This window comes from Nothobranchius furzeri, chromosome 3, assembly GCF_043380555.1.
Source record: "Nothobranchius furzeri strain GRZ-AD chromosome 3, NfurGRZ-RIMD1, whole genome shotgun sequence".
NCBI lineage: Eukaryota > Metazoa > Chordata > Actinopteri > Cyprinodontiformes > Nothobranchiidae > Nothobranchius > Nothobranchius furzeri.
In genome coordinates this window covers 88,856,458-88,883,551 of record NC_091743.1, presented here as the reverse complement: position 1 = coordinate 88,883,551, position 27,094 = coordinate 88,856,458, and the positions used below count along the sequence as shown (strand labels likewise).

General features: G+C 46.1%; 1 protein-coding gene across 1 annotated transcript in view; it reads left to right on the top strand.

The window, feature by feature from the left end:
* Positions 1 to 761: 761 nt before the first annotated feature.
* The window catches only part of LOC107372324 (nectin-4), a 36,243-nt gene continuing 9,910 nt past the window's right edge, over positions 762 to 27,094 (top strand). The window contains exons 1-5 of the mRNA XM_054736402.2: positions 762 to 1,017; positions 10,154 to 10,351; positions 10,647 to 10,814; positions 11,213 to 11,491; positions 14,147 to 14,261. Coding sequence (XP_054592377.1) covers positions 963 to 1,017; positions 10,154 to 10,351; positions 10,647 to 10,814; positions 11,213 to 11,491; positions 14,147 to 14,261 — 815 coding nt within the window. The 5' untranslated portion in view covers positions 762 to 962. The remainder of the gene's footprint in view (positions 1,018 to 10,153; positions 10,352 to 10,646; positions 10,815 to 11,212; positions 11,492 to 14,146; positions 14,262 to 27,094) is intronic.

The following is a 27,094-nucleotide window of genomic DNA, read 5'->3' as shown; positions in this document are numbered from 1 at the left end:
AGCTTTCTCCTCTACTTGCCAGTGGGAAAGCTGTGTAAACTCACATCGCTCCCCTTGTTGCCCTCTGACTGGAAATTACATCCAAAAGCAGCACAATGTGGCATTTTACTTCATTATTAATACGACGAGCGCGTAAACAAACACTACGTCAATGGCTATTCTTCCATGCAACCAGTGTACGTCATCGCCCCCAGAGTGCATTGCGTGTGGAAAACATGGCGTCCTACGTATGTCCAAAAATGTTCTAAATATTATACATTTACAAATAAACAGCAATGTTTTGTGTGTTTCTAACAACTTAGTTTGGTACAACAGAAAACTTTTAGCTTATTAGGGCACACACGTCCTCATAGCTGGAGTTCCTTTTAAAGCCAGGTGGAGAGGACCGTTCCATCCTGATGCGCTGAGATGCTTTGAGGTGGTGAGTGATGATCTGATAAACGACATGATGTTTAAATGTGATGGTTGACTTGTATTTCATGTACCTTAGAGTAGGATATATTTTGTAAACAGTTTGCTTCTCTCCTTAAAGTGAAAGGAGTCGTAGTTTCCCTGGAGGTGTGTGTGTGTGTGTGTGTAGGGGGGGGGGTTCTCCTGGTGTCATTTGGGCTAAGCTGAAACTGGTTCTTTGGGCATGCTCATTCACCTGCTGCTGCTGTGAGCCGAGCATGTAACAACGAGAAAATAACTGTCATGTTGCCTCAGCCAAACTGGAAAGGTGAGTTTCAGCTGAAACGCGTGAGAGAGGGAGTGTTAAGGTGCAGAGCAAACAGGTGAATCCCTCACTACACCAGCAGCCTAGCTGCACATCAGGACAGAGCTTCAGAAACACATACAGGCTGGAGAGGAGCTGAGAACCGGGCCCGCCTGCTGTTTAGGATCACCTCACGGGGACGGATGAGCTTCACTGCAGCACTGAATCAGCCCAGATTGTGCAGAACTAGCTGGACCTGCTGAGGAGGATGACATCCCTGCTGAACAGACTCTCTCTGTGCGTCTGTCTTCTCCAGATCTGTGGTAAGATCGGCTAGTTCTGATCGCGATGCCAAAACACGACCTAAAAGGCTTAGATGTTCATGAACTACAGCTGGATTTAACCCGCGGGTCAGGCAGAAACTCTGCTGTTGCAACACCGTCTGTTACTACAGGAACGGCCGGTTGCTGTTGACACCTCCTGCCCCCCCTCACGTGAGAGGGGCCGTGTGTGAGTTTCGCCATATCAGGAAACAATCAGTGAGTGTTATGGCAGCTCCGGTACCTTCCATCACAGAAGTCCATAAAAATGCAACCAAAGAAGCAGATTTCCATAACTGAACAGGAGGACCTTCAGCAGATTTCCATCTTTGTAGAAATTAAATTATATATCTGTAAAACCAGAGAGAGAGAGGGCACCGTGGATATTTTAAGATTTCTTCAGTATTTTGAGGCGTTTACTTTTTTGACTCAAAACAGAAACAATATTTTTAGAAGCTGAATATCTGAATTAGGGATGTTAGAAAATATCGATATGGCGATATATTGTGAATATTTTCCTATTGTTTTTCAAAAGCCGTGTATCAAATTTCAGGAAGAATTTCAATGCAAACATTTATTTCTTTTCTTTTGTTTTGGTGCAATTCAAACGCTGACCACTAGTTGGCAGCAGAGTGCAATGGGTTTTGTTTCCACCATTGACATGTAAATCCCTCTGTTGCGGGCTCGACACACGGGAGGCGACAAACGACCGCGATCAGCGAAATTTGTCGCTGTCGCTTTTATTACCTGTCACACGGGAGGCGATCCGCGGCAGCAGCCAGCGGCAAAGCCGCCTACGCGTTCTGTTCCATGGCGAAATCGAAACTTCCGTTGTTTTGTTTGGCTGTGTCAGGTTGGAGGGAATTAAGGTTATTTAAGCGGTTCAGAGATAATAAAGCGGTAGATATGATGTTTCACAAGGTGCTGCTGGAGTTATGTGAAATCTTACTTCTGATTTTACTATAAAACATAATAATAATCAACTTCTCCTCCATGTTTGCTCGGAGATGTGCGGAGCATCCTGTCCGCTCATTGGTCAGTGAATGAAACCTCCGTTGATTGGTCGTCGTCCGAGCGACAGCGATGAAAAGTTGAAAATGTTTCAACTTTCTGGGATCGCGTCGCTGGGTCGTCCGTGCACGGCACGTGCACGAGTGCAAAATTTCACACGCACGTTTTTCGCGTTTCGCTTGGTAGGAGGGAGACCCGCGATTATCGCTTTGTCGCGCGTGTCTCATTGAAAATGAATGGAGGAGAGGCGACGTCGCCTCCCGAGTGTCGAGCCCATTATGGTCCAGATACCTCACGTTAAACATGTTACGTGTCGGTTTGGACTGTTTACTGAATTTCCCTACAATAAATTCAGTCTATTGCTAATTTCTAACATTGTCTGGCTGAATGTATCCCATTATATCGTATCCTCTCCCCTGTATTGTGATTTGTATCGTATCGCCAGCATTTCACCACCACACATCCCTAATCTGAACCAATTTTCATACAATGGTAAATGGTCTGTGTTTGACATAGCGCCTTCTAGAGTACTAGAACTCCCCAAGGTGCTTTACAACAGAATCCGTCATTCATGCATTCACACACACATTCGCACGCTGGTGGGGATGAGATACAATGTAGCCACAGCTTCCCTGGGGCGCACTGGCAGAGGCGAGGCTGCCGATCACCGGCGCCACCTAGCCTGGCCTGCCAGACTCCTCCTCTGAGGAGTCTCAAATAGCCCCACCCCCTGAGAATCCTACCTGAGCCGGTCAGCGCTGAGTGGCGTACGTCACACGCCATTATGTCGAGTTTGTAGAACATGGCGACTGAAGCGGAGTTGGCTGCGGCTCTTTCCTCTGCTCTAAATGTCTTGAATGTCTTTAAAACCACAACAAGTATGGCGCTAAAAGCATTTCTTCTAAAGAAAGATGTTTGCGCCGTCGCCAGACGCCATTTTTGACTACAGCTAAAAAAACTACAGCGTCGCGCGGCACAGTCTGCATTTCCGTCTTTTTTCTGATTGGTTATTTTTGAGCTGCCTAGTCCCGCCCCTCAAGTGCCTCTCTGCCTGTGGCTTACCAGACTCTCTCTGTGCAGAATTAAACAGAGGACGAGTCTTGCAGGCCAGGCTAGCGCCACCGGTCCCTCCGACCACCACCAGCAGGAAGCTGTGTTAAGTGTCTTGCCCAAGGACACAACGACAGCGACAAACTGAGCGAGGCTCGAACCTGCAACCTTTTAATTGTGGGGCAAACGCTTAACTCCTGTGTCACCATCATCTTATGCAGAGGAACAGTAGAGTTCTAGTTGTATTGATCAAATCCTGGAGCACACACACACACACACACACACACACACCTACACACACACACACACACACACACACACACACACACGTGCTGCTACAAAGAAAACGTTTTCAGCGTTGCTAAAGATTTAGGTTTTTCTGCTTTGACCTTTTTCTGATGTTCTCATTGCTATGAAGGTTTATTACCGTGACAGAGGGCAGAGTCAGTAATGTTTTTGTATGGAGACAAAAGTAAGGTTGCAAGAGTGAAACGGGCCGCTGCGTTATTACGTCTCTGTAGTGTAACAAGTACAAAACGTGCAGCTTTGAGAAGTGATGTTTGTGAGTAGACTGGAAGTGCAAACACAGTTGAAAAGCTCGTTCCTGACTTTCTGCGCCTGTTTGAGCTCAGATGGGTCGTCAGCATCATGGAGGGAATAATTTTCAATGCTTCCCATCACGTTCCGACCGTAGCAGACACAACCACACCTCTGTCCCAGCCATGAAGGCAGAGCAGGGTTATTCCAGTAATGCAGCACAGGCAGATTCCAGCTGGAGACCAAACCTCAAGGTTAACAAGCAATTATCACACCGACAGACACACACACACACACACACACACACACACACACATGCACACACGCACGCACACACACACACACACACACGCACGCACGCACACACACACACACACACGCACACACACACACACATACACGCACGCACACACACACATACACGTACGCACACACACACACACACATACACACAAACGCACGCACACACACATACACGTATGCACGCACACACACACACACATACACGCACGCACGCACACACACACACATACACATACACGCACCGCACGCACACACACATACACGTACGCACACACACACACACACACACAAATGCATGCACACACACACAAACGCACGCACACACAAACACGCACGCACACACACACACACACACACACACATACACACACACATGCACACACTCACCAGCTGTGATGATAAATGCATGATTCACACTTTTCCACACAAGGTTTTAAAACAGCGTTTCTGCATCTGTGAACACCAGCAGAGCCTGCAGCAGCGGCCGTTCGAGCGTCGTGTTTAAAGGCCTAAAGGACACTTGTTGTGGTCCTTTTAATGTTTGATGAAACGTCCAGGAAAGCCGGCATGGATACGCTGGAGCTGGAAGTTTTATCCCATCTCTGTTCCTCAGACACCAAAGACGGTAAAACCCTGATGGGGCTGAAGATCAGCGTTAACTCAGAGATCATGCAAAAGCTGTTGGATCAGTTGAATCACAGGGAATCTTTTCCTAATAACATTCTCCAGGTTCAGACTTGTTCTTTTATTCTCCAGAGTAGAACATGTTGGAAACCCGACATACAGCAGCCCTTACGGTCTGGAGTTTGTAATCCTCAGCGGGTTTTGAACTGGAACAGTGGTTTGGTAGCAGTTTGGCCTTTAGACAGGGACCATGGACCACCTGTTGGAGATGGTAGGTCTCCCAACCCCCGCTCCATTATTGACCTAATCTGTTCTTTAGGAACCAAATTCAGCCTCAGTCAAATTCCTAGTGTTCCTTCTGTATCCTCCTGATATCAGAGTCCAGCCAACACATATTTCTCAGATCTCATAAACTTTACTTCCTGTTCATGCTAACCGTATATTATTTGATAAACTTAGTGTTTTATAGACTAACGCACAGAATGCATTTTCTCATTATTGTGACCTACGGGTGGGGTTCATGCGTAGCTGGGATCCGTTAAGGCCCCATTTTTATTTGTTTAGTTTCTCCACCACACGTTCTCTCCTTTCCATTAGCCTTGGAAGATGTAACTACTGAGTTACCCACAACAGGTAAGAATATCCACAACTTCTTGAGAGAAACACATTCTAAGTTGGCTAAAAGTCACGCTGAGGAAGTAAATTCTGGTAGTTTGTGAATTTATCAGCTTTAGCTGAAAACAGTGGCCTCTGATGATTAGTCAGACACCAGCAGCATGAGGTGAGTGTTGAGAACAGCAGCAAAGACTGTGAAAGCAGCCAAATAACACACCACCGACAACCCCTCATTCAGTTCAAATACTGCAGCATGCAACAAAACTCTGACAGGTGTAAACACCTTGTCTGTGTGCAGGCAGGAGACGAACGCTGGCATGGATGAAAACACAGGGGTGGGATGCAGGAGGAGAGCTCGGAGCTGCAGGTGTCAGTGGGGGGGGGGGGGGGGGATTTCTTAGTCTGGGAAGCTAGTTCAGTGACAAAGATCAGCATGTAGCTCAACATCTTTGCCCTCTAAGTCTCAGGTCCCTGAACCACAATGCTGTTTAATTAGCCTGGCCTGCTAGACTCGTCCTCTGGTTAATTCTGCACAGAGAAAGAGTCTGGTAACTCACAGGCAGAGAGGCACATGAGGGGCGGGACTAGCCAGCTCAAAAATAACCAATCAGAAAACAGATGAAAATGCTGACTGATGCTGTAGTTTTTTAGCTGTAGTCAAAAGTAGCGTCGCCAGACGCTACTTGTTGTGGTTTTAAAGACGCGTCCAAGTCATTTAGAACAGAGGAAAAAGCCGCAGCGAACTCCGCTTCAGTCGCCACGTTTATGACAAACTCGGCGTTACAGTGTGTGACGTACGCTACTCTGCGCTGATTGGCTTGGTTAGAATTCTCAGGGGGCGGTGGGGTTATTTGAACAGGAGAGTTCCCAGACCCTTTCTCTGTGCAGAGTTAACCAGAGGACAAGTCTGGCGGGCCAGGCTAGTGTTTAATCAGAACCACCTCATATTTAGTGTTTGATTTATTCCACATGCAGCTGTGAAGCTTTTAAGTGAAATGTTTGCTGGTCCTTGTTACGACCCCAACCAGGTTTTTCTCCTGTTGGGACGCTTTTAGTTAATAAAAGGACTTTCTTTGATTGTGACTTGGTGTCAGATCATTTCCTTTTATTTCTCACATTTCTGTGTTAGACCTCCCTGGCTCCTAGACCAGGTTGGGGTCGTAACATATTGGGGGCTCGTCCGGGATTTATTTGTTTGTTTTATTGGTGACTCGTCGTCCGGGATTTATTTTGTTCTAATTAGAGTAACTTAAATTGTTTAGTAACCCCACTAAACATTTGTCACTTTGAGAAACCCGTGTTTTGTTTCTGGTTGTGTGTTAATGTGAGTATGTTAGTTACATGTCAGTACCATGAGGCTGGTTTGGTCTTTGTTGAACACTTGTACTTAATGACACCTGGTCCTGTTACAAACACAAAAACATGCAAGAGACACGTTGGAATACAAAGGAAAGGTACTTAAGTACGGGATTATATCAGCCGTTACTTTTGGGAGAGAGAGAGGAAGATTTTAAAGACACGACAGTATTAGGACGCCAGGGGGGCGTGGCCCTTCAACAGGAGAAGAAGAAGAAACGATCTTTTATACAACGCCTCTCAGGACGAAAATCACGAGGCGCTTCACAAGAAGAAAACATGAAAAAATTTAAATCATTAAAAAATATAAAATTAGGAAAAGTAAAAAATTGTGATTAGAAAAATATGAGGAAAGGAAAAGAGAAAATTAGTAAACAGCAGCTTGAAGAGAAGGAAGAATCAACAGAAGGTCACTCAAAGACCTGCAGAACAGGTGAGTCTTCAGCTGCTTTTTAAAGGAGACCACTGAGTCCACTGATCTCAGGCTCAGGGGGAGAGAGTTCCAGAGTCTGGGGGCCACAGCAGCAGATGATCTGTCACCTTTGGTCTTTAGCCTGGTGCGCTGCACAACCAGTAGGTTTTGGTCACTGGACCTCAGGGACCTGCTGGGGGTGTAGGGACTAAGAAGATCACCAATGTAAGATGGTGCTTGTCCATGTAAGGCCCTATAGACCAGAACCAGGATCTTGAAATGAATCCTGAAGTTGACTGGCAGCCAGTGAAGCTGGAGGAGAAGCGGGGTGATGTGGGTGTGTTTGGAGGACTTGGTCAGAAGCCGAGCACAGGCGTTCTGAACCACCTGTAGACGGTTCAGGGAGGTTCTGCTCAGACACGTGAAAAGAGAGTTACAGTAGTCTAAGCGTGAGGACAGCTGCCCCCCCTTACCCCTGGAGTGAACAACTGAACAGAGCATCAGAGCGATTTACTTAAACCAGTCAGAGAACCATCTTTATAATTAACCAAACTGAGAAATAACCTCCTTTTGAAAAATCCTTCACAATAAGAGCCTCAGGCAAATATGCTTAATTTAAAAACACAAAAACGGTTCCATCACATAGTGATGATAGGGGATAATTGATATTGTCCTGCGGGATGATGTGGGTGATGGGGCAGAGGGTCTGAGTTTGGAGTATCCAGACACTCCCTGGAATTGGGTTCATTGGGGATGTCTGGGGCTGGGGGGCTGCTACCCCCCTCTGGAGGCGCTTGGGTGTCCTCAGGGGGTGGACTACTGGCAGTTGTGAGTGGGGCCCCTTGGGGGGTCTCGGCAGCGGCCATGGGTTGCTGCCTGGCAGCTGCAACGCCCCGAGTAGGTCTGGGTGGGGGCCTGGGGGTTCGGGGTGTGGGGGCAGCGGACCCCGTGTGGGGATCTGGGTGGGGACTTGGTGATGAGGTCCTTACTCGTAAGCTGCCGGGAAGAAGGCAGGAGCAAGCGGCAGTGTAGGACTCAAGGGCCTCAGGTGGACCTTGGCCCCTCTGGAATAATAACAACTCTGTCCCATCACGGGGGAGGGGGATGTCCAGGAGGGGGAGGACCCAACCTTACTTGGATGTCTCATGTCTTAAATATTCTGGAAGTTGTGCAAATGCAAGGATGGGCGTAGATATTCTGCTGGGGTGGGGCTGGCTTGGTGCACTTGGACTCCGTGGGGCTCTGCGATGCTGCTGCTTTGGCCCCTGGCAAGATGGGCTGGGATCTCTATGCCCTGGGTGGCCTTTTGGCAATGGAGGTGTCTATTGGGGCCAGTGGGGGAGCTGGCTCCCTGGAGGGCTTGGACCAACCAGCCAATCCTCCCCATCCTGCATATTTTTCTCCTCCTGCTCCCTCACATCATCACACAAACATGCACATAGGACCTTGGGGGCTGGGTAAGTCGGGGGTGTGGGTATGGATCCCATTTCCGCATTCCTGTGGCAGCCTGCCCCCCAATTTTATTTGCACCTTAAACACTTCCACCGACGACATTCCACACAAACACACACTCAGGGCCTTGGGAGTGAACACACTCAACGGCATTTGGCAAGGGGATCTTTCAGCTTCATCCCGAGTGGTGCCCACTTCCAATTTTTAAACTGCACTTAGACACAGAAGGCTGTGGGTGCAAGTGGGGCGGTGTGGTTGCATCAGCTGGCGTAGACCAGACGATGCCTGCACTGCCTGCTCACCACAGCCACGAATACACCTCATCAACACGCACTAACACCGTATTGGAGCAGGCAGAGGGAGACTAGGGGTCTTAGCACACCTCTGTTGTCGCTTGGCTTCCCGGGGCTGGAGGCTAGGAGGGGGAACTGGCCATCATGTTGGGATCTGGGGTGGTGGGATGCTTTGCTCAGCACTGGGCAGGGGGAGCCTGCTCATCATCACCCCAGCAGAAAGGGGCAAACTCTGGGAACCAGGGATGGTTGTACCCCATGTGCAGCAGTACCGGGACCAGAGTGAATAGGGTGTGTATGGGGAGCGTGAGTGGGTGTCCGGCATGCATTTTTGTAAGTCTTAGGTTGCATGTGTATGTGTGAGCATGAGGGAGGGATTGTGTGACTGTGTCTGTGCATGGCTGTATATGTGAGTTGGGGTCTTGGAATCCTCCCCTCTCCTCGGACTTCTTGTGCTACTACACATCTTCGCCTACCCTCCCCCTGCCACATTTGGTGTGGTGTGTGGTGCCTTGGTCTGCCTGAGTGTTCACGGCTCCCGGGTGTACTGCAGGGGGTTTAAGATTTTTAGAGTCTGCCTGATTGATCCCGGTGGCTGCCTGGTGTGATCTGAGTCCCTGGGCTCTGTTGGGTCCCCAGCGGGTCTGATCGCCCCTGGGTCCCAGGTCAATGGGTTCCGGGCTCGGCCAGCTTGGGGGTGGGAGGCTGCCGGCGGGCCTGTGGGCTTGCCGCTGATATCTCCCGGGACTCTGCCGGTTGCTGGTTGTGACCCCCCGGGACAATCCTGTGTGCCTCTCGAGGGGGGCAGGGGCTTTTCTGGTTACAGTCTCCCTGGGGTCCCTGCGCTCTGGGACAGCTCTTGGATCTCTGGGACTTGGAGCTCCTTCCATATCCTACACATCTTTGGGGGGCAGATCTGTGGCCCCTCACCATTGGATGCTCTTATAGATAAACCTTACATAAACAAGCGCGTGTACACACACAGGTGCTCACATGGTGCTCTCATAAGTATGGACTTGGGCATTTTCAACACATATCTTTAGGCTGTGGCTGGCACTAAATGCACTGTGATGTATTATCGTGATTGCTCAATAAAACAATGTTTATTTGTTGTATTGTTGTGTGTCCCCCTTTATTTTTGGTTTATTTTTCTCTTTCTGCAGGTCTAGAAGCAGATTCTTGTTCATCATTGATTGTTTATTTTTGTGGAACCCCCCCCCCCCCCCCTTGTCTCTTCCTTTGTCTTTCTCCTCTGTCTCTGTGTCTGGTTAGATTTAAACAATAAAGTTTTAAGTATCAGGCGTGACATTAAAGCAGAAGCTCTGATGCGCCACCTGAGAGTAAATCTGTAAGGCTTGTCACCATCATTCAGACATTCATTCTGTTTGCTTCACAGCCAGACAGGACAAGTGAAAAAAAAAAAACCACCAAGCAAATCTCATAATATTTGAAGGTCATGGCTTTAGCAAACATCCTTGGGTTTCAGTGACAGCGATCCAGGAAGAGCCTACAGAAGCGTCTTCGAACCATAACATTCAGTCTGTGGAGGACACACAGACCATCCTGCCCTGTCACTACCAGCCAAGTGGAAACAATGTAATAGTGCAGGTCACCTGGATGAAGGTGAAACCTGATGGCACCAAAGAGCAGATGATCGCTGTGCACCACATAAATGGACAAACAGGTGTGTGGAGTTTGTTCTGTTTGCTGAATCGAACTAATTTATAACATTGAATCCTTTTTGTCTGTACACTAACACACATCTGTGTGGGATATGTTAGCGTTGGGCCTAAAAGTACCCATGGCGCCTTGTAATGTTCCCCTGTTGGTATTTGTGTTTGTTCTGAGCTTCTTGGTTGACTGGGTTGTTTAAATTTGTCACATTTAAAAAAAAAACGAACAACAACAACTAGAATCCACTGTTACTGTCTGATCTTCATCATTTAAATCATTTCTGACCTCTCGCTCTCCGTTTGCAGGGTCTGGGGCGTGGATGAACCGTGTCTACTTTAAAAGCATTAAACCCATTGAAGATTCAACCCTGGTCATCATGAACACGCGTTTCTCTGACCAGGGCGATTACATATGTCGTATCACAACCTTTCCAGGTGGAAACGTTGACTTGGAGACGTCCCTCTCTGTTTGGAGTGAGTCCAGCTGATGGTTTTTGGGTTCATCTCTAAATAAACGAGACAAGACGTTCTTAAACAGAACAGATCTGAGCAGTAAAGGAACTCATTGCTGTCACAAGACTGTTTATTGTCACATGTCGTTATGTCTCTACATGCATAACACAGTAATATGCAATAATGTACATCCTCATCATCTAACGAGTCTAGAGGTTTTTTAAAGTGTGTTTCCCTGTGAAAGTTACAAATATCCTACAAACTGTTAGTTCAGTTCAGATAATTCATTAGTAAATGTTATTATTTGTAGTAATGCAGGATAAAAAGACATTAATATAATTTTACTTATTACCTTTTTGATTATCATAATTTGTCAGTGCTCATCACTCTTATCAAACCGTCTTCCATTTTCCTTTCAGTTGTTCCCATTTCCAGCATAGATTCTGTGGTTGTAGTGGAGGGAGAGGCCTTCAGGGAGGTGGCCTCCTGTCGCTCTGTAGGCTTCCCACCTCCCCAACTCTCCTGGGACACTGATCTAAATGGCCAGGCTTCCAACTGGACCTCCAACAACGGAGCTGTGTCCACGTACTTCTCGCTGCATCCTCTGAGGAGAATGAACGGGATGAAGCTGGACTGTCTGGTGTGGCATCCACTCTTCCCAACCCCACGCCGGATGAAAAACCAACTGGTGGTACAATGTAAGCACACTGCTTGGCCAATTAAAGGCCACACACTAACATTTAGTTGGATCGCTTTTAGTTTTGATGATGACACACATTCGCTGTGGCGTTGTTTCCATAAGTTTCTGCAATGTCATCAGATTTATTTCCATCATTAACGTTCCACCAAGATCTAGCACTGACGATGGTAGAGTCTGACCGCTGCACAAAGCCTTCTCCAGCACATCCCAAAGATTCTCAGTGGGGTTAAGGTCTGGACTCTGGTGGCCAATCCACGTGTGAAAATGATGTCTCGTGCTCCCTGAACCACTCTCTCACTCTCTGACACGATGAATCCTGGTGTGGTCATCTTGGGACATGGCCGTGCCGTCAGGGAAGAACCTGCCTCTAAAGCCTGGGGCACACAGAAGGCAGATGTGCTGTGCCACGCCACATCCATGCTGTCATTTAGAAAATACGTCCCAGAAGTGCGGGCCCATGCCGAGGCGCTGTGGCGCGGCTGTTTGCAACATCGTGGAGTACTTTACAACAGACATTATGGTGCGGAACGGCTCTACAGCACAAACCCAACCACAGAAACGTGGACAAGGAGTTTAGTCTTTGAAAGTTGAGTTACTTGCTAAAAATAGATTTCAGCTTTGTTAATGTCAGTAGTAAAGTCAAACTATCGGATTGGATTTGAAGTTAAAAGATCGGATTGGAACCGGGAGCCTAAAATGCTGATCAGGACTTCCCTACTTTAAAGTACTATTGATCTTAAAATATTCTAATAAGTAGTGTACTTACCCACTCTTTAATGAATTTGAGTCTCACTAAACGCGACGGCAAGCTCGATCACGTATAAACAAAAGAGAGTCACTTTCCGCTTCCTGTTCTCAGGACCCGCTCGATGATTGATGTGACTATTGCGCGATTTTCCGAGAAGTGCTCAGCAGTGTCATGAGTCCTGTGTGACCATTTGACTTCCCAAAGCCACGGCGCTTCCGTGGCGCAGCACATCTGTCTTCTGTGTGTCCCGTGCTTTAGCCATAACAAACAAAAGGGGAAGACTCATGGAAAGTAAATGTCACGGGCAGAACTTCAAAAGACCCTTGAGGACGCCAAACACAATAAAAGTAGATAAAAAAGTCTTTATTTGATGCAGAGTTACCAGAGGTGGGCGAGGCTGAGACAGTCGGAGGCAGGCGAAGGTCGTGGTGGCAGGCAGAGTTCAAGACAGGGGGTCAGGAGCGAAACAAGGTCCGGAGGCTGAGATCAGGCAGGGTGAATGGCTGGAAGATTTACTGGCGTTGGCTTTCAATAATCTGGCAGTGAACTGGTGGCAGGCTGGTGAATGTATAGCAGGGGAAGCAGGTGTGTGTGATGAGCTGAGGAGACAGGAACAGGTGAGATGAATGGAGTAGATGAGGTGCTGACTGAGGTTGCTAGGGAAAACAGGGCTTGGCTGTAGCTTGATGAGGGGACCAGGTGAGCTGAATGAAGGTAGAAGGCTAAATGAGGAGGCAGAGGAGGGTGAAGGATTGGGAGTCATGACCAAAAAGGTGTAGTTTTATTTTATACAGCTGTGTCTCTCCCTCTGTGATAGGTAATTTGATTTTATCCCATATTACCTTAAAGGACGACACACCCGAAGAGAGAGAGAGAGCGAGTAAATTGATTATTTGTAATGTCCATGTGCGTGGCTCAACATGCGAGAAGCTGGACTCAACCAACCAGCCCCCACTCTGCTCCAGCCTCAAAGCCTTCACCTCACCAGCTCTGCATACCCGCGGTCTCCATCAGGAGACCAGAATGTTAGGTAATATTTAATCTCCATAACTCTGGAACCTGTAATAACACACACGACAACAAGGAAGACATTTTACCCTGAGTCTCCAAAACATGGAGAGTTAACGCAGAGGAACCTCCTCCGAGGCTTCCCCACGTCACTCCCCTGTGCTCCTAGTTCGTCAGGGGCTTTATTCACCAAGGATGGGGGAGAAGGCGGGCCTTCTCATGTTACAGAGGTACAGTTTTCTTACAATCAACATCCTTGCTCAACCTTTCATGAACAGCAACAGTTGGCCATCTTTTAGGCCTCAAAAAGGTACAATTATAAAAATACCCAACACTCTGCCTGCTGTGTTAGGCTCCCTTCATCCTTTTCCTCTGGCAGCAACACTCACAGCTGCCTCCAGTCAGGGATCAGCTCCACCTGGAAACAATCAGGTTCTTATGCCACACCACAAAGGGCTTTGGGCCGTAACAACATCCATTGATGGACTAACCTGGTCATTCAGATAGCCAGCTGACCTCATTCTTGGAGAACATCTTGTTGCTGAACCTAGACCTGACCACCTGCAGCAAGCCCAGATCATAGCACTGCCCCCACAGGCTTGTACAGTAGGCAAAAGGCATGATGGTGCATCACTTCATCTGCCTCTCTTCTTACCCTGATGCACCATCACTCTGGATCAGGGTCCACCAGGACTCATCAGACCAGTTTTTAATAAAGCATTGGACAGTTCTTAACCCAGTTTTAGTTGCTTCTGCATCTCCTTAGATGTTTTCTCTGCTTGATGCCGATGATCTGACCCTTCTCACTTAAACTAACATATTTTCAGTATGTTTACATATACACATTTCTTCTTCCCTCTACTTGTCTTCACTATTAAAACGTATTTATCCTTCCAGTTCCTCCACATGCTGACGTGACTGGGTACTATCAAAACTGGTATGTTGGTAAAGAGGACGCTTCGCTGACGTGTACAAATGGAGGAAACCCCAAACCTACTATTACCTGGACAAGGTAAGAGTACGAATCATCTTCCTTCTTGTCTGGTAATCAAATGACCGTCTGATGGGACACCGTTTTATTAACGGTCATGGTGTAAGCTTTTCATATAATGATTTAATGCTTTTACATTGGATGGATGGATCGGAAATTTGGCTCAGGTTGTCTCTGATAGCCTATAATCCAAAGTCATAATAACCACCGTTCTTTATACATAGAAAATTATAACGTAAAAAACAAAAATAAATGGATCCATTCCAGGTCTGAAGATCTTCTATTCAATTCAATTCAATTCAAGTTTATTTATAAAGCTCCAAATCACGACAAGAGTTGTCTCAAGGACCTTCACATAGTAAACATTCCAATACAGGTCAGGTCATTAAGCCAATCAGTAAAAAGTTTCCTATATAAGGAACCCAGCAGGTCGCATCGAGTCACTGACTAGTGTCAGCGTCTTTACAGCAATCCTCATACTAAGCAAGCATGCAGCGACAGTGGAGAGGAAAACTCCCTTTTAACCACACACACACACACACACACACACACACACACACGCACACGCACACGCACACACACACACACACACACTCACACAGACACACACACACACACACACACACACACACACACACACACACACACACACACACACACACACACACACACACACACACACACACAACATATACACCAAGTAGTGTTTCTATAGTTACATGTGATTTCTTAGTAAATATTGTATTTGGTGAGAGATGAACTTTATTGTATTTATCCTAGTGAATCTATAATTAAAACTTCTGCAGCCCAAACCTACAACTCATAATTTTTCAACATTTATGTATGGAAATTTACTAAAAGATTTATATAAATGGGTAAATGCAGCCCTGGAACATAGGCAGTATATATATATATATATATATATATATATATATATATATATATATATATATATATATATATATATATATAGAAGCGATAAATATAAATTTATATCTATGTGTATCAAATGTGGTGTAGATTTAGCTTGTTTAGTCGTTTATAATCTTATATTAATTAATCGGGGCACCACCAAGTCTTTGTTAGTGTGAACTTGGAACACTTGAATTGATATTCATATTTGTTCAGTGTAACCAGTCTCAAATGTAACACCACAAATTAACCTAAAGGATGAATTCTTGCCAGAATGCGCCGACTATTCTCGAGATTGCTAGAAATGATCAGGCGTTATTTACATTTTTGTGTTTATTACAAACATCAGTTAATACATTTGACAGATGGATCAAACGTATCTTACAGTTTCATGCATGGGATTGAGAAAATGGTTAAACCCAAAGCTTTATGGCAGTGATATGAAATAACTGATCTGTAATAAAAGTGGAGATTTGGTGACACACCAGATTATGGTAGAATTGGGAATCATTTCTAAAGGGGAACAAGTGAATGTTCATGTGAATTCACTAATCGGCTTAGCATAAAAGTCAGCCGAATGAAATGATTCACAGGCCTGTTTTCCTTGTTGCCAGAGGGTAGCCAAAGGGCTGAGGCAGCTGGTCCTTGCTCGTGAAGAGGCTTCTTGGACAATGAGATTTTGGCCTGACCGAGTTGGTCAACGGAGTCTGTTGAGTTCAGGAGAAGCGTTCCCCTGAAATGGCTTGACCTTAGGTTCCTTCAGCTGCACCGAAACATAGAATTCAGAGCATGGGTCCAGATTCAAAAAAACGATGCCGGATCAAAAACTGATCCAAATTAGTTTGAACTCTTAACGTGAAAACTCGACCGGACTGAACCCACATCTGATTTTACATAGAAAATCAAAACAAAACAGAGTTGCTGCTGAGTTCTACTGTACTTTTTTCAGAGCGCTAATGAGTTGGGAACTTTAAGAGCGACGTCGTTGCTAGGCGAGATGGAAAAGCCCCGCAGGGATTTGTGCTTAAGTCGTCCTTTGTTCTTTTTTCTGCCGTCACGAGGTTTGAACTCTGACCTTTATAACCTTTCTTGGTCACGACCACACGTATTTCACTCATTAACCACTGGATGGCACTATGGCTCTTTCAGTTGACTCAATCTTTCCCACAGTGAAAGGTTCACATCACAGTTTGCCAAATTTATCCAGATGAGGCATCCAAAAGTAATACTTTAAACAGGAAATAACTAAATTCATGTTTTAAAACTGGACAGTTTTACCGTTAGCATGAATTTTAACTGGAGAAACAAAAATGACAGATGTTTAACATGAAAAAATAAAAAGAGCACAAACAAGCATTTAGGTTTGTAACTAATAAGAATTTAAACATTTACTTTCAACACCTCAAAAATTTTTAAGGGTAAACAACCTAAAACACCTTCTTTGATTGTAGATAAACAGAAATACAAGGTTTTATAAAGATTCAAATGCTTGAAGCTCCCAGACGGACCTAAAAGAAGTTTTACGACTATCCCTATCTTGAGTAAAGGGTCAGTCTTGATGGGATGATGTAAAACAGACCAGTTTCTGATATCGTCCTGCTTCTCCGATTGGTACAGAAGGGAGACCAGTCAAATTGGTGCAATTTACGACGCTGGGAGAGAATCGTATGAGTTAACCAGAATGCTGAAAAGCTGTGGGCTAGTTTCAAGTTTCCCCTTTTTGCTGCTAAGTGTGAGAGAAAGAAAAACTTTGTGTAAAAATGGTTTTGTTCTTCTTCGTGTGAATCCAACGAAAGCTAATCTGAGAATTTGAAATATGGATTTCTGCTACAAGATATACATAGACTAATATATATATATATATATACATAGACTAATATATATATATATATATATAGACTAATATATATATATATATATATATATATATATATATATATATATATATATATATCGACTCTTTGACAATGAACAGCGTGACGTACTCACCACTACTGATGTCATCAATAGGGCAGGTTGCCATACACCTTAGAAGAGGACGGATATACATCCCTTTTCTAAATAAAGGACTTAAGTACCTCTTTCTGCCAAGCCCAAGTCTAAATCCCTTATTGACTGGATTCTTGCTTCTCATCCAAACTGAATAACAACCTCTGGAATACACTCTGATTGCTTTGGTGATCATTCCATTATCTACTATATCTGGAAAATTAAAACTCCTCACCTTCCTCCGAAATATATCTATGTTCGGAAAACAAAACTACTCAATAATCTATTTATTAATGACATTCTAAGGATAAACTGGAACAGGCTTTACTTGAAGCCGCATGGGACTTTTTTTATAACAGCGTCGGGATAATTGACAGACACGCCCCATGGAAATCCATTAAGGTTAAGGGCCAGCATCTGCCTTGGGTTAATGGTGACCTAATTAATCTTTATAAACAAAGGGATAGGGCTCGGACTACATATAAACAAACACCTGATGATCAGGCGGAATACAAACGTTTCACAATATAAACAAGAAATGCCAAAGCTAATTATTATAGAGATAGTCTGACAAAGGATTAAAGTCTCTCGTCTTCCTCCGCTTATCCGGGTCCGGGTCGCGGGGGCAGCATCCCAACTAGGGAGCTCCAGGCCGTCCTCTCCCCGGCCTTGTCCACCAGCTCCTCCGGCAGGACCCCAAGGCGTTCCCGGACCAGATTGGAGATGTAACCTCTCCAACGTGTCCTGGGTCGACCCGGGGGCCTTCTGCCGGCAGGACATGCCCGAAACACCTCCCCAGGGAGGCGTCCAGGAGGCATCCTGACCAGATGCCCAAACCACCTCAACTGGCTCCTTTCGATCCGGAGGAGCAGCGGTTCTACTCCGAGTCCCTCCCGAATGTCCGAGCTCCTCACCCTATCTCTAAGGCTGAGCCCGGCCACCCTACGGAGGAAACTCATTTCGGCCGCTTGTATCCGCGATCTCGTTCTTTCGGTCATTACCCAAAGCTCATGACCATAGGTGAGGATTGGGACGTAGATCGACCGGTAAATCGAGAGCCTGGCTTTCTGGCTCAGCTCCCTCTTCCCCACGACAGATCGGCTCAGCGTCCGCATCACTGCAGACGCCGAACCAATCCGCCTGTCGATCTCCCAATCCCTCCTACCCTCACTCGTGAACAAGACCCCGAGATACTTAAACTCCTCCACTTGAGGTAGGACCTCTCCCCCGACCCGGAGGTGGCAAGCCACCCTTTTCCGGTCGAGAACCATGGTCTCAGATTTGGAGGTGCTGATCCTCATCCCAGCCGCTTCACATTCGGCCGCGAACCTACCCAGCAAGAGCTGAAGGTCAGAGCTGGATGAAGCTAGGAGGACCACATCATCCGCAAAAAGCAGAGACGAGATTCTCCTGCCACCAAACTCGACACACTCCACACCACGGCTGCGTCTAGAAATTCTGTCCATAAAAGTGATGAACAGAACCGGTGACAAAGGGCAGCCCTGGCGGAGTCCAACCCTCACTGGGAACAGGTCCGACTTACTACCGGCTATGCGGACCAAACTCACGCTCCTCTGGTAAAGGGACTGAATGGCCCTTAACAGAAAGCCACCCACCCCATACTCCTGGAGCGTCCCCCACAGGGTGCCCCTGGGGACACGGTCATAAGCCTTCTCCAAATCCACAAAGCACATGTGGATTGGTTGGGCAAACTCCCATGCCCCCTCCATCACCCTTGCAAGGGTATAGAGCTGGTCCACAGTTCCACGGCCAGGACGAAAACCACATTGCTCCTCCTCTATCTGAGATTCAACTATCGATCGGACCCTCCTCTCCAGTACCTTGGAGTAGACCTTTCCAGGGAGGCTGAGGAGTGTGATCCCCCTATAGTTGGAACACACCCTCAGGTCACCCTTCTTAAAGATGGGGACCACCACCCCGGTCTGCCACTCCCTAGGAACTGCCCCCGATGACCACGCAATGTTGTAGAGACGTGTCAACCATGACAGCCCTACAACATCCATAGCCTTGAGATACCCAGGACGAACCTCATCCGCCCCCGGGGCTCCGCCGCTGTTTAGTTGTTTGACTACCTCAGCAACTTCTGCCCCCGAGATCGGACAGTCCACCCCCAGGCCTCCCAGCTCTGGTTCCTCCTCGGAATGCGCATTGGTGGGATTGAGGAGCTCCTCAAAGTATTCCTTCCACCGTCCGACTATAGCCTCAGTTGACGTCAGCAGCTCCCCATCCCCACTGTAAACAGTGTGAGCGAGTTGCTGCCTTCCTCTCCTGAGGCGCCGGACAGTTTGCCAGAACCTCTTTGGAGCCGATCGATAGTCTTTCTCCATGGCCTCACCAAACTCCTCCCACGCCCGAGATTTTGCCTCGGCAACTGCCACTGCTGCACCCCGCTTGGCTATCCGGTACCTGTCTGCTGCCTCCGGAGACCCACAGACCAGCCACGCCCTGTAGGCCTCCTTCTTCAGCCTGACGGCTCCCCGAACCTCTGGTGTCCACCAGCGGGTACGGGGGTTGCCACCACGACTGGCACCGGCCACCTTACGACCACAGCTAGTAACAGCCGCCTCGACAATCGCAGAGTGGAACAAGGCCCACTCGGACTCAATGTCCCCCACTGCTCTCGGGACGTGGTCAAAGCTCTGCCGGAGGTGGGAGTTGAAGACCGTCTTGACAGGTTCTTCTGCCAGGCGTTCCCAGCAGACCCTCACTATGCGTTTGGGTCTGCCAGGTCTACGCGGCATGTTCCCTTGCCATCTGATCCAACTCACCACCAGGTGGTGATCAGTTGACAGCTCCGCCCCTCTCTTCACTCGGGTGTCCAAAACATACGGCCGCAGGTCAGATGATACGACTACAAAATCTATCATCGACCTGTGACCTAGGCTGCCCTGGTACCAAGTGTACCGGTGGGCATCCTTATGTTCGAACATGGTGTTCGTTATGGCCAAACTGTGGCTTGCACAGAAGTCCAATAACAAAACACCACTCGAGTTCAGATTAGGTGGGCCGTTCCTCCCAATCACACCCCTCCAGGTCAAGCTGTCATTGCCCACGTGAGCAATGAAGTCCTCCAGCAGGACAATGGAGTCCCCTGATGGAGCACTATCTAGCACTCGTCCCAGGGACTCCAAAAAGGGTGGGTACTCTGAACTGATATTTGGCCCATAAGCACAAACAACAGTCAGGACCCGTTCCCCGACCCGAAGGCGCAAGGAAGCTACCCTCTTGTCCCCCGGGGTAAACCCCAACACACAGGCAGAGAGTCTCGGGGCTAACAAAAAGCCAACCCCAGCCCTCCGCCTCTCACCCGGAGCAACTCCAGCAAAGTAGAGTGTCCAACCCCTCTCCAGGTCTCGGGTTCCAGAGCCAATGCAATGTGACGAGGTGAGTCCGACTATATCTAGCCGGTACCGCTCAACCTCTGCCACAAGCTCCGGCTCCTTCCCCGCCAGCGAGGTGACGTTCCATGTCCCAAAAACTAGTTTTCTTGTCCGGGGATTGGACCGCCAAGGCTCCCGCCTTGGTCTGCCACCCGATTCGCATTGCACCGGACCCTTCATGTTCCATGATCTCTCCTCCCAATTTTTAAGTTTTTTCCTAGACAAAGTCTCCAATATTAGGAGTCTAATCATTTCCCTCGGAGATGTTCTGCTACCCGTATCTGTTTGTATCGGATGCTTTGACCATTTTGAGCTGATCACACTGCCTGCCTTGGAGAGATTAATATTTTCCATGAAGCCATCAGGATGTCCTGATGACATTGTACCAGCCAGACTCTTCCAGGAGGTTCTTCCAGTGGTAGCCCCTTATGTGCTCAACATTATTAACTCCAGCCTTGTTTCGGGAATTATACACTCTTTTTTTTAACATGCCTTGCTTCAACCACTACTGAAAAAATCTGGCCTAGACCCAACTGTCCTCGGGAACTTTCGCCCCATTTCAAACCTCCCCTTCTTGTCAAAAGTGATTGAAAAGGCTGTTAATAATCAAATTATGCCCCATCTGAGCAATTTTGGGGTCTTGGATAAATTTCAGTCTGGTTTTAGACAATATCACAGCACAGAATCCGCTCACATCAGGTATTTTTATGATATTATTTTAGCCACTGATTCCGGTTCCCATGTTGCCCTGGTGATGTTGGACCTCTCAGCTGCATTTGACACGGTTGACCATGACATTGTATTGTCCCGTCTTGAGAATTTGGTCGGCATTGAGGGATCTGCGCTTGACTGGTTCTGCTACTACTTTGACAACAGGTCTATTAGAGTTAGAATGGATGACTGTTCATCTCCCTCTGCTGTTCTTCCTTGGGGCATGCCACAGGGTTCTATCCACGGCCCCCTTTTATTTAGCATTTATATTCTTCCACTGGGACTAATCTTTAGGAAGTTTAACATTAACTTTCATCTTTATGCGGACGACTGCCAGATTTATGTTCCATTGAAGACTTTTACCTCCATCCAGCTGCTCCTTGATTGCCTGAGTGAGGTTAAAGACTGGCTGTCAGGAAATTTTCTGCAGCTGAATGATTTTAAGACTGAGTTTATTGTTTTTACTCCTAATGGCTCGTCTTCCTCCGCTCCTGATTTTTCTGCTCTTCCTTTTAAAATTAGTCAAACAATTGTTAATCTTGGAATTAAAATGGATGTGGCTCTAAAAATGGACCCTCACGCTAATCACATGGTTAAATCATGTTTTTATCAGCTGAGACGTCTTTCCAAACTAAAACCCGTTCTGAATCGTCGCCACCTCGACACAACCATTCACGCCTTCTTCACCTCAAGGTTGGATTACTCCAATGCAATTCTGTTTGGCATTTCAAAAGCAGCATTATCTCGCCTTCAGCTGATACAAAATGCGACAGCAAGATTTCTGACCAATACTGGCTGTCGGCAGCACATCACTCCAATTTTAGCAATACTTCACTGGCTTCCTGTGCACTACTGTATACCTTTTAAAATTGTATTGTTTGTTTTTAAGGCACTGAATGGCTTAGCACCACCTTACATATCTGAGTTACTCACTCCTTATATGCCGGGCAGGACTCTCCGTTCAGGTGACCTACACCTACTACAGATTCCCCGTCTACGCTGCAAAACCCATGGTGAACGAGCTTTTTCTGTCTGCGCTCCGAAACTCTGGAATGATCTCCCAGTGAATATCAGACTCTCCTCCTCCGTTGGGTTTTTTAAGTCTCACTTAAAGACTTACTTTTATTCCCTTGCTTTTACTGCCTAGCTATTTTATCGAGGTTTATTTACACTGTTCTTGTACAGATTTTATTGACTTCTCTTGTTTGGTTCTTTGTGCTATGCTCTAGCTGTTGTATTCTTTTATATTATTTGTTTAACCTTATATTTTTTACCCCTGTACAGCACTTTGGTCAGCTCACATGCTGTTTTTAAATGTGCTTTATCAAATAAATGGAATGGAATGGAACTTTGACGTTGTTCAGCAGTGGCTACAAGCCAATAAATTACTACTTAATAAAACAAAATCTTATTCCTTACTGTTTCATAGGAAGGCTATAGATTCAGGTGAAAAACACCTTAATCTTCGTTTTCACGGCTCTTCGCCTCTTGAGTCGACCGAGACCTTTAAATACCTAGGTGTTTGGCTGGATCATGATCTAACTTTTAAAACACATGTTCATGCAACTACACATAAACTCAATTCTCAGCTAAATACACTTTATCATTCTGTTAACAGATTTACCTTTCTGGTCAGAAAAAGAAAAATCACACAGCTGTTTCTGCCTACTTTGGACTATGCTGGCATTATTTATCAAAATACCACTGCTTCTTGTCCGCACTCTTAAGATGTTGCTCATTACATTCTTTGCCGTTTTGTGCTTCGTTGTCCCTTTAGGACACATCGCTGTGCGATGTGTGGACAGTTACCCTGGCTTACACCTTCAGCCAGAAGACAGTTTCACTGGATTCAGTTTATTTCCAAAAGCTTTTACTCTAACTACCCTGATTATCTTGTTACATTTGGTACGGTACAACTCACTTCACGGTCTGAGACGTGATGATCAGACCTTTTTTTGTTGTCCCTAGAGTTAAAAGAGAGGTAGGGAGCTGTGCTTTTGGTTTTAAGGCCCCGTATGATTGGAATAGTCTTCCCTTATCTCTTCGGTCCATATCTTCATTTAGAATGTCTCACTGAGCTCTGAGTGATAATTTTCAGAACATTTGTCTATGTTACCAATTATGTTTACTTGACTTCTGCTCTCACTGGTCATGCATGTATTTAATTTTGTTTTTCAGTCATGTTTTCTCATTAGTTCGGACCTGTGGTTGTCTTTACTTCATGTTTACCTTCAAATCTCCGTCTCTCTAACACTGTAGAGGTCTTTAAAAATCATCTAAAAACTCACCTTTTCATCCAGGCGTTCCCTCCCTAAATGTTTCAAAAAGATGGCTTTGTTCGGGTTCACACCTTCACTTTGTTTATACTCATGATTTTATTTTCTACGTTTGTCACTGCTATTGTTTTTTTTCTGATCTTTGTACTGGTTAGAGGTATTTGCCCTGATCTTTATCATGTTGTACAGCGCTTTGTGATTTATATCTGTGAAAGGCGCTATATAAATAAACTTTTACTTACTTACTTACTTTATGTATTTAACAGACGCTTTTGTCCAAAGCAACTTACAAGTGATAATCGGCATGTTGCCCTTGAGGCTAACAACAACAACAACAATAACAACAACTTGACATCAATAATGGAGAGGAGGGAACAAAGGAGTGGACGGTAGAGGGGGGACGGGTGCAGGGAGGGTGCTAGTTTAGAAGATGCTCTCTGAAGAGCAGGGTCTTCAGGAGTTTCTTGAAAATTGAAAAAGAAGCCGCTGTTCTGGTAATGACACACGACTCACAGTTTTCTCTCCGAATTCTGCCTTCCTCATTTAAAGCCATTTTGTTTGGAGCATGAAACAGTCTGAAGGTGTGACGCACCAGAAAATGTCTGTGATGGAATACAAGAGATTGTTGGAAGTGACAGCTGAGTTTACAGGAGAGAAACACATTTCTACCTCTGGGAGAAAACAAAAAGGGATGGTTGGTGAAAATAATATTAATTGACTTATCGTTAGTCACTGTTTACCAGACATGGGCACTCACAAATTTGAAGCAACATGCGTGACAACAGCAGCAGGTAAATCTACTGTGAGTAAATGGCAGCAGGTGAAGTAATAACTTGCGTCAGTGTCAGGTTGCAGCTTGTGCTGTGAGCAGTTTCACATGAAGGTGGGGGTGGGGGGGGGGTAGTTAAGGGTGAGCTAATGAATGAGTGGGATGAGAGGGTGGAGGGCTGTAGTTGGGTGGGGGTGAAGAGGAAGTTAAATGGATGATCTTTTTAAGGCAAGGCTACATTTGTGATGTGTGAGATTCACATGTAAAAGCTGCCAGTTCCTCTTTCCTGCTCACGAGAAACAAGAGCACTCTGTCTGCAGCACGGAGCTGATCTGTTCACAGCAGAGCTCAAACCAGTTAGGTCAGACGTGAATGTGATCTTTAAAGGGGACACGTTTATGCAAACTTCACTTTTTGCATCCATTCTTTCTTTCTTTGTAATAATAATAATAATACATTTTATTTCAACAGCGCCTTTCTGAACACTCAAGGACACTTTACAGAGATAAAATACACAACAATAAAAGATAAAACAGCATAAAACAAACAGACAGATTGGAGCAAAGAGAGTAATTATTGGAATGCCAGACGGAACAGGTGAGTTTTGAGTCTGGTTTTAAAGAGAGTGAGGGAATCAATGTTACGGAGGTCAGGAGGAAGTGAGTTCCAGAGCTGGGGAGCAGAGCGGCTGAAGGCCCTGCTCCCCATAGTGACCAGACGGAAAGGTGGGACTGAGAGGTGGATGGAGGAGGAGGACCTGAGGGAACGGGTGGAGGTTGAAGGATGAAGGAGGTCTGAGAGGTACGGTGGAGCTAGGTTATGGATGGCTTTGAATGTATATAGCAGAATTTTGAATTGGATTCTGGAAGTGACAGGGAGCCAGTGGAGCTGCTGAAGAACAGGTGTGATGTGGTGGAAGGAGCGAGTTCTGGAAATGATGCGGGCTGCCGAGTTCTGGAGAAGTTGGAGTTTATGGAGGGATTTGTGAGGAAGACCAAAGAGAAGAGCGTTGCAGTAGTCAATACGGGAAGTGATGAGGCTGTGGACAAGAATGGCGACCGAGTGAGTAGTGAGGGAGGGGCGTAGGCGGTTAATGTTACGTAGATGGAAGTAGGCAGACCGGGTAATATTGTTTATGTGGGACTGGAAGGATAGTGAGGAGTCGAGGATGACACCCAGACTCTTGACCTGAGGGGAGGGGGAAACTAAGGAGTTGTCGACGGGAAGTGTAAAGCTGTGGATTTTGGATAGAAAAGATTTAGTGCCGACAAGTAACATTTCTGTTTTATCACTGTTGAGTTTGAGAAAGTTTGATGTGAACCAGTCTTTGATTTCAGATAAACAATTGGTGAGGGAGGAAGGAGGAAGTGAAGAGGAGGGTTTGGAGGATACATAGAGCTGGGTGTCATCCGCGTAACAATGAAAATGGATGTCAAATTTACGGAAAATATTTCCCAGGGGAAGAAGGTAAGTGATGAAAAGGAGTGGACCGAGAACAGAGCCTTGGGGGACGCCAGTAGTGACAGGGAAGGGACGGGAAGTGAAGGATTTGAGTTGAATAAACTGAGTACGACCAGAGAGATATGAACGGAACCAATCAAGCGGGGTATGAGAAATGCCAAGGGAAGACAATCTATGGAGGAGGATGGTGTGAGAGATGGTATCAAAGGCTGAACTCAAGTCGAGGAGGATGAGAATGGAGAGCAGTCCAGTATCGGCAGCAGTGAGGAGGTCATTGGTGATTTTTATGAGTGCAGTTTCTGTACTGTGGCCAGGACGAAAGCCAGACTGGAAGGGTTCATAGAGGCTATTGAGCGTGAGATGAGCATGGAGTTGAGCAGAGATTATTTTTTCAAGGATTTTTGAAAGAAAGGGAAGATTTGAGATGGGACGAAGATTATTGAAATTATTGGGATCGGTGCCGGGTTTCTTTAATATTGGAGTAATAGATGCAGTTTTGAAAAGTGAGGGAACAATACCGGTAGAGAGGGAGGAGTGAATTATGGTGGTTATGAGAGGGAGAAGGGAGGTGAGACATGTTTTAACCAAAACTGTAGGGAGGGGGTCGAGAGAGCAGGTGGTGGGCTTGGATTTACAGATAATATCAGATATTTCGGATGAGGTGGGAAGAAGAAAGGAACAAAATGACTGGCCGGGTGAAAAAATCTCAGGGGGAGGGGAAGAACTTGGAATTAATTGCTGGTGTATGGAAGCAATTTTCTGAATAAAGAAGTATAATAAAGAGTTACATGAGTCAGCAGAATACAGGTGGGGGGGTAGAGAGTCCGGGGGATGAAAAATATTGCGCATTATTGAGAACAGAGTCCTGGAGTTGCCTTCATTGGAGGAAACCAATCCAGAGTAGAAAGCAGATTTTGTATGTTTAATTGAGTCCAAGTATTGAAGCAGATGAGTTTTGTGCATTTCTTTGTGTATTGCAAGACCAGTTCGTTTATAGAGGCGTTCGAGTTGACGTCCTTTGGCTTTCATCTGTCGGAGTTCAGGGGTAAACCAGGGGGCAGAGTTAGTAAAGGAGACGGACAGAGTTTTGACTGGGGCAAGAGAATCCAAGATATTGTGGAGTGTGGAGTTATAATGAGAAACAAGATGGTCAGGAGAAGCAGAACTAGGGATGGATATAGTGTTAATAATAGATGACAGGGTGTCTGGGTTAATGTTTTTGATATTGCGGAATGAGATGTGACGGATAGGCTTAGGTCTTAAAGAGCAGAGGGGGATGTTGAATGACAGAAAAAAGTGATCAGATATATTTACATCATTAGCAGAACAGTTAGA